This window comes from Protopterus annectens, chromosome 10.part0 (assembly GCF_019279795.1).
Source record: "Protopterus annectens isolate FY-2018-M chromosome 10.part0, PAN1.0, whole genome shotgun sequence".
NCBI lineage: Eukaryota > Metazoa > Chordata > Ceratodontiformes > Protopteridae > Protopterus > Protopterus annectens.
The window spans coordinates 543,387,658-543,399,790 of record NC_056744.1 but is presented as its reverse complement, the minus strand read 5'-3'; the positions used below and the strand labels follow the sequence as shown (position 1 = coordinate 543,399,790).

The 12,133-nt window shown below is 42.2% G+C and overlaps 1 protein-coding gene across 1 annotated transcript in view; it reads left to right on the top strand.

The window, feature by feature from the left end:
• LOC122813214 (4-trimethylaminobutyraldehyde dehydrogenase-like) overlaps positions 1-12,133 on the top strand; it is a 958,904-nt gene that overhangs the window by 809,954 nt on the left and 136,817 nt on the right. Inside the window, exon 10 of the mRNA XM_044085400.1 lies at positions 434-546. Within this exon, the coding sequence (XP_043941335.1) occupies positions 434-546 (113 nt within the window). The remainder of the gene's footprint in view (positions 1-433; positions 547-12,133) is intronic.

Below are 12,133 nucleotides of genomic sequence, written 5' to 3'. Positions count from 1 at the left end.
TAATGGAAGAGTGATGCCAAATAGGTCAAAGGTGTTCCCATATGCCCACAGAGACTGGTTATTATTTTTAATATACATTTAATTTGACTGCACTGTTTAGATTGGGTCTAACCCCCAAATAAAAGTTACAGATCTTTTTGTCTAAAGGAGAAGAGATTTAAGAAATGCATTTGTCTAATGGTTCTGAATGTCTGAGCTATGTATATAACCTGAAACGTTGGGACAATCAATCATAACCTGGATTGATTGCCATTTTTTTCTTTTGGGGGGTGAATCGTAGAGGATATTTAAGTAGATAACGTTTGAGTGTTTTTTAACAATTGCTGGCAAGTTTGAAAGATGACATCAAGTTTGGAGAGGTGTGGTCAGAGGACAGAATTGTATGGTACCATAACTTTCTATTTGCTTAAATTTTTTATCCAATTTTTACCAGAGACATTACTCGAGCTCATAGAGTGGCAGCTGCCCTCCAGGCTGGAACATGCTACATAAATAACTACAACCTGGCTCAGATTGAAGTGCCTTTTGGAGGATATAAAATGTCAGGTAAGAATGTCTTACTTTGCTTTATACTGTTGATGCATCTTTCTATCCAGAAAACAGGCTTAGCCAAGTTATGCTGCTGTCTAGTTGTAAGAGATCCTGTTGGGTAAACAGCAGCATCAAGGTGCTGGAATACAGCAGGTAAAGCAACCTATGCATCCTTATACATGCCGGAAATTTCACTGCCTTCTCTCTCTCTGCTTAGTTGCACCAGGGTAGTTCATTTTATTGTTAAGCTTAAATCCAGTATATTGTTGTACTTGTTATCCTGATTTGATATAGTCATTATTCTTGGCAGTCAAGTCATATTTGTTTTTAATTTTAATTAAAACTTATTTAACCAATCTGCATTTGTTGGTGTACCAAATGTAGGCAAAACTATATCTGTTGTTTACCTGAGTGAATGCATTCAAATAATGTTACCTCACAGATAGGGATAGATTGTAATTATGTTATATTTGACTAATTCCATTTAAATAGGCAATCTCTGTACATTTTGTACTGCTACTTGGCATATAGGGATGAAATAGTAATTTGTCTTTGGTGATAAATGAACTAGCACCACTGTTACATACAGTGGAATTGTTTGCGTCTTAACTCCTTCATTTATTCCCTGTACATCGAAACCATCACTGTTCTGCTGACCGTAGTATTACTACATTTTTTTTCTTCTCCCACCACTGTCCGTTGTACTGTCCCAACACCCCGGTACCTGTCTGCTCCAGGATTACCAGCTGCAAGGTGCATAGCTGGGCATCCTCTCGGGGACTCGGCTCATTTGTGCATTCTCGGGGGGGGGGGGGTTCAGCTTATGATCTACCAGTTTTTCCCCCTCTCTTTGGAGACCTAATGGTATGCTTGGAGGGGGTAGTGTTCAGCATAATGGCCTGCATCTGCAGCAGCTCAACTATTTCCTCCACCCTATACCCTTCTTTAGGCATGATTACTAGTGTGTTTTCCCAAGCCTCCACCCAGGATAGACACCATAGGTGCCCATAGGTCCAACCACCCACCCCAGGATGGTAATGCCAGTCCCTTCTTGCCGCTCTCAGTTGCCTGAGCCGCTAGTTAAATTAGGTCACCTAGATCATAGTCAGGCCTTTATCTCTCTCTACACCCCCAGAGCAACTCTAGTGTGTTACTACATTTCAGTAATATTGTGCCTTATTGCCATTGCATTGTAGTTCATTACCATCAGTATCTAAGGTAATATGGCATTGTTGGTAATACTATTCCTGGTAATTTTGCACTGTCAGTTACTAATACTAAGTAAAAACTGCATGAACTTATTTATTGATTGCAGTTTTTGGTCATGGGTCGTGTTGCATTTCTGCTTGTTACTAATTTTTAGCTGCTGCTCTACAACATTGCACTATTGACTCTTGGATTACTCTAGCTGAATTTTTTTTTTTTTTTTTTTTTTTTATTAGAACCCTGTCTCACTGACACAGTGACCATCAAACTTAATGTCTTTACTGTCCAATGCAGCTCATTCTTTCCTCCTGGATGATTGCCGAGCAGTGGAGAACAGAACTATCACCCATATGGGGTCAGGTGATTTTTGTAACTTCAAGGCCCTTCACCTTTTGTTCATGCCCATAGCTGGCATTGGGTTGAAGTGCAGTGGGCATCAGTGATGGCGTGTGACTTGCTTCCTTAGGTGAAATAATCCTTCAAGGCTTTCTTGCCCATGGAAGCCCTCACATCCCCCTACACCATGAAGAGAGTTGCAGCCCAAAAAGCTGCATCACTCCCCTCTTTTGTGACCCCTTGCCAGCTCCAGCAGGTATCCATGCTGCTCTTCAAACTCCATTCACTTTGGTTGTAATCAGGCCTTTAGTACTCTTTGCTAGTAGAACTGGTGACACTGTGCAATACACTTTTACTGCTCATCTGATTGCTGTATTGTTACTGCATTGCAAACATTTACTGTACAATTGCTGCACTTATAACTATTTGGTTAGACTCTGTAGCTATTGCTGTATGGTTACTATACTGGGTTCCATAAGGTTAATCTGTCTGTTGCTTATTACTGCTACTAATTAGGCAGAATTTAGCTATTGATTGCACTTGATCTCACATCTGGTCATTGCTTCTTGCAGTAATTCTGTAGGTTCAAGTGCGTGTTCCAGGAGTGTCACAGAAATTGCAACTGTTGCAGCAATTGAAACTGTTTGGGTTAAACTATCTGATTTAAATTTGCTTCTTGTTACTGATTACTGTTATGTATTGCTATTATATTTAAATTTTTTGTACTTGTTAGTACTGCCACTATTGCCTATTGTTTTGTGAGTCTACTAATTGTTTCCATAATCACGTCTCATATTATATTCTTTAGCCATATCCCATGTTATCATTTTTTAGTCCAGTTCATTATTCTGCTGTATAGCAAAAGTAGGCTGCTCAGCTGGCCTGTTTTCTCACACCACTTCAGCTGCACTGCTTGTTATGGACTCAGTCAGCTCTTGCCACTCTTTAGCCAGCCTGCTAGCACAGGGTATTTTAAGGCATTGTAGAAACTGTATTGTGCGTATCAAGAACCCTTTATTGATAAATAACAGTAATGTGAAAGGTGTAAGTATGCACTGAACTTGGAGGCTAGTCCTTCATCTCAAAATTCATTTGGCAAGTACAACACACACATGCCAGCTGGTTAATAGAATACCACCTAAGACACTTTTAGCCTAATAAGAGTTAAGAAACTTCATGTATTAGTTCACACAGCAACACATCCACATTTATCACATGCACTCATAACCAGTACACACATTTGTAAGATTCGTAAGGGTGCAGACCCTAATCCCTTAAAACCCATTACGATCGCATCTAACTATGGTGGTGTTTTAGTAATAGGTGGCTCTTTTATGTGAACACCACTCTCACCAGTCAGTACAAGAACTGGGTTGAGAGTTTGCTGCATTTCCAGAGCCAGGATCTGGGCTGTAACAGGGTCTTAGATGCCCTCCATTTGGGCATATATGATTGACTGGATAGTGACCATCGTGGATGAATGACCTTGTGTGTTCTAACCAATGGACATGCAGGAGGACAGGATTGATTTTTGCTATGAATATGTCCAAAGGCAGAAATAATACTGTCTTGAGTGGTAATGTGCTATCACTCAGAATGATACTGAGATTCAACAATAAGATAATTGGCTGTGTAGTGCATGGCATTCTGGGAGGATCCAGTATGTCATTTTGAGACAAGATGGGTGAAGAGCTTTTCTACTTGGCTACAGATGTTCTGAACCTCTTTTTCCATAGGTTTCACATTTGGCTAAAGCCTTTGCTGCCACCATAGTGCCTCTTTTTCAAGACAGAGTTAATCTGCTAGACAGTCTAACCTGGTAAAGTCTAGTTGAGGTCACTTTAAGGTGTCCATACTCAATGCTAAGAATCCATGTACCTAGTTAACTGAATAAACTACTGGAAACTTCAAAAAGGCATCCTTATTCCTCCCAGAGGGAGGGCATCAGAGAGAGAAAGTCTCCTAGATCTGCTAGCTAAAGTGATTTTATCTGGTTTTATCCTTTGTACTCAGTGTCTTTCTGTTGGGAAACTTCAACTATCTGACCATAACTGGATGGACCTACACCACCAGTGGTTGGTATGATCAGTGTTTTTTTAACATTGATAAGCCTAATTCTTTTGTACAGATAACTTACCCATCCAATTACCCTTGATCTTGTCATCACAAATATGTCCCCTTCACTGCAGGGGAGGTTGGGAATGTTGTCTCTTAAGTTCACCATTAGAATGGTGGTGCATTTTGAGCTAAGTTTTCAGAGAATTCATTTCAAATATCCTGTTTGAAGTAAATGTCCATAACTCTGGTATGCAAAACATTTAAATCCAAAAATTGTTCAGACCATGCATTTCTTTCCTGTAGTGCACAAATTGAACTTGCAGCTTCCAACTCTGATTTTATAATTGGTAATAAATAGACATTTATGCATATTTTATAGGTATTTTAAAATAGCTGTCAGTGACTATGCCATCTAGACACACAGTTATATGTATCTGACTTGTTAGTCTGAACATCAGCTTCAAAGTAAGATCTTAGCTGGTATTCTGCCTTGAGGTATTGACAAATATGGAAATATAATTCTGATAATTTGAGAAACTATCTCTACAGATACAGTGGACAATTTACTCACAATAGCATTGTAAGTATGCAGCATCAGCTACTATGTTACATGCTCAGATGCTAAGAAACATGAAAACAGCTTGTTTCAGGCTGTGAAAAATATTGCCTTTGCAGTTGTAGTAGACAGAGGACATATTACAGTGAATAACTTACTCACACTGGTATTAGTTTCAGAATGCAGTCACTCATCCATGTTACCAGTAGAGCCTTTCAGCCTTTAATATGCTGTAATTTTCATTACCTGAATATAAACAAACTGTTCTATCTCTGCAGATGTGCAAGAGACTGTATAGTGGGGTCAGTTTGTACAGACTGTTACTTCAGAATTGATACATCACTCAGCATGTTGCTAGATATAATTTATGAACAAACTATTAAAACAGGCACAGATTTGTAATGAGTTTCAGATGCATGTATTGTCTCAGGGCAGGATACCCTGAATCTGCCAGAATGCCCATGAATTAGCATAGTCAGGCAGCCAAACTGCTGCTTCCTGTATCTGGCAACACAGGTGAGACAGGTATATGATTCAGCAGATACTACTGTGACTCATTAGTCACTGGATGTCTCTCTGCTTGTCCAGATGGAGTTGAGACGTTGAAAAGGTGCTTTAAACTTACTATGTTACCTCTTCAAGAATGTAATGTATAGCTGAGTGTAATATTATAACTTGATATGTAATCAGAATAAAAATAAGATTTTGTCACATGGAACATCTGCACTGTAATGGACAGCTAACAGAGTAAATGGTCAAAGTGATCTGGCAGTGTGCTGTCTTGAAATTAAGCCAAGAGAAGATGGTGGAAATGTTACCTTCTCCTGAAAGACAAAGGCTGATAAAAATAAGTGCTTTCATGGATTTAACTATACACTCGTAAAACAAGAATATCCTGCTTACAGACCTCTGTCAGTACCATTGAACTCCTCCTGCCCCACTTAGTCTGGAGTTCAAAAGTAATCAACATTCTGTTTAGTGCTGGGGTACTCCGAAGACAAGAAGACTAAAGAGAACAAGTAGTAGGCTACAAAGCTGGTTTTCCATCTGGATTTCTGCAAATTCACTGGACTACAAGGACTTCATTGGCTTCCTAGGACTGGATCTGTAGTGTTCCATTGTTTGGTGAGAGCAGAGGTTTCCATGTGACAGCTACCTGAGTTCAGGTTCCCATGTGGGATTGGAGTGCTTTATTTTGATTGGCTAGTTTCTGTGGGAGTCTTGGCTGCATTTTGATTGGCTGACTTCTGCAGGGGTGTAGAGCCTTTCAGCCTTTAAATACCAGGAGGCTTGTTCAATTCGGCACACCCCGAGCAAGCCCAGCAGCATCTGATGATGATCCATTTCACTATTGCAGTATTCATTACATTGGGATCACCTGCTAAGGGTGACCTAACGTGTATCAAAGCCTTTAGGTTGTTTTAACGTATGCTGTACGTCACACACATGCTACTCGTGTAGTGTAGGACATAAAGGTGACATCCTGTCATACCATCCTTAGGACTTCTTTGCCAGCAGTCCGAATGCAATTGCTTGATTGTCGGTTTGAGCTCCCATTCTGTTGCTGCTTCACCAAGCCATTACAGATAAGTGCCCCATTGGGATTCTTTATTTTACTTATCCTTTTTTATTGTTGCTTGTGGGGTTTCATGTCATCCAAGAAGGGTAAATGCCAGTGTGGTAGACAGATTCCCCATAAAGACTGCCACAACCAGTATCTTTTTTTCCTTAGGTGCCTGTCATGATCATACATACTGTTCCATTGTCAGACTTTTGTACCTAAAACGTTTTGTAGAAGACTGTCTTCTTTCGCCCTTTATCTTGAAAATTAGCATCTTAAGCTTCTCACAAAAGACCTGCTGGAGGGTACTTCCCACTCAGAGGGACAGCTGTCAGTGAAGAAGACCAAGCCTAAGCCAGAATCTTCTGCTGTTCAGTCTCTGCTGGACATCTCTCCTGAGGTGAGTGAATGCAAGGTGATTCGACCTGCTGTGTTGCTGGATTCCTCTGCCACAACTGGGTTGGAGGCTGACAGGGATCTGACTTTAAGCACGTCCGAGGAGGCTTTGAAGTCGTCCATTTCAGATGTTCAGGGGAACCATGGCTGATTATTTCCAAGGGGCTTAGGGGTGTTCCTCAAATATTAGTCAGAGAAGAAGTCCTACTACCATCATTGAATGCCGTCCTGAATCAGAGCTTTCCAAATGTTATAAGGCGACATCCCATTGAAGAAAAAGCACAAGACTAAACATATTTCCCGTGCTAAGGATACACAATGAATGTCAAGCCCTTCACTCAGGGTTTGTTTATTGCTTTGATGGCATTGAAACCTCCTCAGGGAGTTTGTTGGGCCTCCTCTTGGTCCTGTACTCCCCTAAAAATACTCCGGGAAAAGGATTCCTTTGTGGAGGAGCTAGATTCTGGTGTGGAGTCCCTTGCTTACTCTTCTCAGAATCCTTCTTTGGAATATGGATCAGAGGAAGAGGAATCTACCAGTCCTGATACTCCTTTATCTCCAGGATGATAGAGTTATGGGATTGTGTACTGGTGTCTGAGTACATAAAATGTACTATGAGTTGCTGCAGATGGATTCTCCTAAACCTTCTGCTGTTCCTCCTGATGTTCTTCATTCCACATTGCTGCAGTCCTAACTATTGGGGTAGTCCGCTGTCCAGTCGGCCCGAATACCAAAGTATATGGCTGACGTCGGTCAGGGCGCATTAGACTGGCGTCAGTACGTCAGGGTACTAATGCGCATGACCGACGCCATATCCTCAGTCTTTTTTGCCGCATGGTCCGATGCAGAAGCAGTTTTGCGAGTGCAGGTTGGCGTTCTGAAATTTTCTGAAGTCGGAGTTTCAGACCGAATCAAAGTTGGCTAAGTACCCCGTTGGGGAACATTTTGGTTTTTTCTTGCCTCAGTATTTAACCGGATGTCAGAAAGTGAATAACTGTATTTCTTGTGGGAAACAGATACCTCATAGGGATTACCATACCTTGTGTATACCTTGTTTAGGGCCTGAGCACGACGTTGTTGGATGCCGCTCTTGTGCTAGATTTAACAAACGCACTATTAAGAGAAGGTTAGACTGTGCCAGGTTAGTGTTTGGGAAGCGTTGTAATTATAAAATGCCGTCGGATGCTCCGACGCCCGCTTCGTCCAAAAAGCGCAAGGACAAAACAGCGAAGCCTAGGGTTGATGAACCGGCAGTCCCGGACGTCGGTTCTTTAGAAGGCTCAGTGGAGCCAGAGGTTTTGCCAGGAGTTTCTTTGGAGTCTCAGGCAGAGACTTTACTGTTACAGGATGTGCCTTCTCAGGAGGTAGGCCAGGCTGAGGGGGCTTCTCAGGTAACTGTTCTTCCCTCTCTTCCCAAGGTAGTTAGAGCCTCTCCCTCTGTTTCCAAAACTTCTTTGAGAGGTAGGCCAAGTTTAGCTTCAGTGGGGCTTCTCCTAGCACTTCAGGATCTGTCCCTAAGAAACACATGCTTAAAATGGCAGAAGATTTGATTACTATGATTAGAGGTTCTATGCCCCCTCCTGATAAGAGGCCTAGGGTGGAGCCTGAGTTTGAGAGTTTTGAACAGTGTTCAGAGGCTTCTGAGTCTTCTGCGGAAGACTTGCAGGAGTATCCTCCTTATTCTGATTCTGATGTGGATGATTCCACTCCTACAGCTTCTCCTCCTGAGGATTTCTCATTTTCAGAGACTCTGCATTCCATGAGGGAGCACTTTAAATGGGAAGGCCAAGATTACTCTGATTCCAGGAAAAGGCTTAGGGAATTCTTGTTTTTACCCCAGCATAGGCCCTTAGCTATACCTCCTGTGTTGAATGTGGTGGAAGATGTTTTTGCAGAGGCTTCCCTGAACCCTGATTCTTTGCTTCCTGCTCCTGTTAAACCTGATAGGTACTATAGGGTGCCTGAAGCTCATAAGTATCTTTTTAAGAGCCCTAGGGCAGACCCGGAAACTGTTTCTCAGGGACCTAAAGGTGTTAAGGCCTCTGTTGTTAAAAACCCTGTTCCCACTGATAAAGAGGCAAGGGCTTTGGATAGATGGGGAAAGAAAGTGTATACTTCTTCCACTTTAGCCATGAGGGCGTTGAATTGTCAGTTTCACATGCTAAAATATCAAAATTATCTCCTTTCACAATTGAAATCTAAGGTGGATGCTTTGGCGGAAGGTATTGAGTGTAAAGAGTTGCTGGATTTAGTTCATGTGTCTGAACAAGTGGGTAAGCATTCTTTGCAATGTGGTTTTGATGCTGTACAGGCCTCCTCGAGGGTGGCTGCCACTAGTTCTGTTCTTCGCAGGCATGCCTGGTTGAGGGATCAGAATTTAGCTGAGCATGTTAAGACAAGGATTTTGGATGCTCCTTTACAGTCTGATGTGTTGTTTGGTTCGCCTGTGGAAGCAGTTTTAAAGAAAATGGAGGACAAAGCTAAGTCTATGCAAACTGTTAAAGATTTTTTACAGGTACAGCCACCGAAGTTTAGTAGAAATTGGCCTACTAAAGGATGGACATATCCTGCTTATGATTCCCAGTCTAGGGGTAGGTCTAGACGTGGTAGGGGCAGAGCTCAAGGTTCTTTTAGGCCTAGAACAGGGAGTTCACCTGCTCAGACTTCTGGTGAGGGCAGGGGTCAGTCCTTTCGTAAACAGACCCAATGACCTGCCTTTTCAGCTGCCAGTAGATTCTCGTCTGGCAGCTCCTTTGGGAGGAAGACTGTCTCTTTTCAAAGAAAATTGGGATTTAATTACTCAAGACAGATGGGTGTTGGATATCATTCACCACGGTTACAGGTTTTATTTCCATACATTGCCCCTTTCAAAGGCATGCCAGACGTTCCTCCTCCACAAAGGAAAGAGGCTCACAAGCAAATTTCTCTGTTACTCCAAATAGGGGCCATTCAGCCAGTCCCTGTATCAGAAAGGGGCCTAGGATTTTATTCTCGCCTGTTCCTAGTACCAAAGAAGGGGAACACGTGGAGACCAATTTTGGATTTATCTATCCTCAACACTTATCTGGACATTCCCAAGTTCAAGATGTTGACGTTACAACAGCTTTTACCTCTGCTGGGCAAAGATCACTGGATGGTAACTTTAGATCTCAAGGAAGCTTACCTTCATGTGCCTATAAGACTAAGTTGCAGGAAGTATCTGCGTTTTCGAGCTGGAAATTCTCATTATCAGTTCTCTGCATTGCCCTTTGGCTTATCTACTGCAACCAGAGTATTCACAAAGGTTCTGGCTCCAGTGATAGCTTACTTCAGGCTAAAAGGAATTCAAATCTATCCTTACTTGGACGACTGCCTGATTCTGGCTCAAGAAAAGGAAGACCTTCTACAGCATCTGGAATATGTTATAGCAGTGCTAAGATGCCTAGGGTATTCTGTGAACGAAATAAAGTCCAGTCTAGTACCCTCTCAAGACATGTGCTTTCTGGGTGTGAGACTGAATACAGCAGCCCAGATGGCCTTTTTAACCCCGGACAAACAAAAGAGTCTGTCCCTTTACTTCCATCAACTATCTCATCAGTCCGTGCTGACTGCAAGGACAGTCCTTCAAGCATTAGGGTTCATGGCATCTTGTATTCTGGTGCTTCCCAATGCCAAACTGCATATGAGGAAGCTGCAATGGTATCTCAAAAACGTATGGACACAGCACTGCCAGGATTTGGACACTGTCATTCCAATAATACCTTGCCTTCAAAAAGAATTTTTGTGGTGGGCTCAGGAATGTCACCTAAACAAGGGACTCTCTGTGACCCGGCCAGAGGCGAGTCAGATTTTAACGACAGATGCCTCGGACATTGCTTGGGGAGCTCATCTAAATGGAAAGTGGATACAAGACAAGTGGCCTGCCAGACTACAGCATCTACATATCAACATGAAGGAGATGTTAGCAGTCCAGTTTGCATTAATGGCTTTCAAGGAGTTACTTCTTCCAGGGCAGGTGTTGATTCTAACAGACAACACAACTGTCATGTGGTACATCAACAAACAAGGGGGAACACATTCTTATCCTCTATGCAGGCAAGCAATGATTTTATGGGAGACTGCGCTCAGCTTGCAACTAACTCTTCAGGCAAGGTTTCTGCCGGGAGCACAGAACTCCTTAGCAGATGTGTTAAGCAGACAAATCATGGATCCCCACGAGTGGAAACTGGATCTTCATGTATTTCAGAAATTGACAGTGTCATGGGGAACTCCAGACATAGATCTGTTCGCTTCTCCACTAAACCACCAGCTGCCAAAGTTTTGCACAAAGGGGTTTCATCACACAGCTTGGAAAGTGGATGCTCTGTCTTTCAGTTGGAAAAATCTTCATGTATATGCCTTTCCACCTCTGCCTCTTCTTCCAAAGGTGCTCTTAAAGGTCAGACAAGACAGGCCAAGGATGATTTTATTAGCTCCAGATTGGCCTCGGCAACACTGGTACCCACTACTAAGGAGTCTGGTAAGGACGCCTCCATGGCCTTTACCTTTGATTCCACATCTGTTATCTCAGAAGGACGGTCATCTGCTCAATGTCAAGCTTCACTCTCTTCATCTAACAGCCTGGCATATTCTGTGTTGAAACACAGCAGGTCTCAACTTCCTCAACAAGTTTTAAATGTGATTATGGAAGCTAGAAGACCTAGTACAAGGAAAGTGTACGCAGAAAAATGGAAGAGATTTTTATTTTGGAGTACAGCAAATAATTTGGAGATTTCTGAGCCTAATTTGAGTGTGGCTCTTCAATATCTTACTGAGTTATTGGACAAAGGTTTGTCCTTCTCTTCCATTAAGATTCATGCTGCAGCAATTTCAGCTCACTATGATTGTGACCCACCATTGTTTTCGCATCCTTTGTTCAAGCAGTTTCTTAGAGGGGCAAAGAATATAAGACCCCCACGTAGAGCTCCTACTCCTGCTTGGGATCTCAATTTTGTGTTGTAAAACTTACTCTACAACCTTTTGAGCCTGCGGCTACTGCTGAATTGAAATACTTGTCATGGAAGACTGCTTTTCTGTTGGCTATTACTTCTGCAAGAAGGGTGTCTGAGTTGCAGGCCCTTATGGCAGTAGAGCCCTTTTGATTTTCCATAAGGATAGGGTATCATTACGCACTAATCCTTCCTTTATGCCTAAGGTGGTTTCTAGTGTGGCTTTAAACCAAACTATTCATTTGCCTACTTTTTATGCAGACCCCCAAAATAAAGGGGAAAAGATTTTGCACACTTTAGATGTACACAGGCAATTGCGTTATTATTTAAGCAGGACTAAGGATTTTAGGCAGTCTCAGCAGTTGTTTGTTTCTTTTGCTTTGTGTTCGCAGGGCAAGCCTGTGTCAAAACAAACTATTTCTAGGTGGATTGGGTTTTGCATTGCATTTTGTTATTCCCATCATGGCAAGGAGATTCCAGCTGGGATTAGGCCTCATTCCACTAGGGCTACTGCCACTTCAA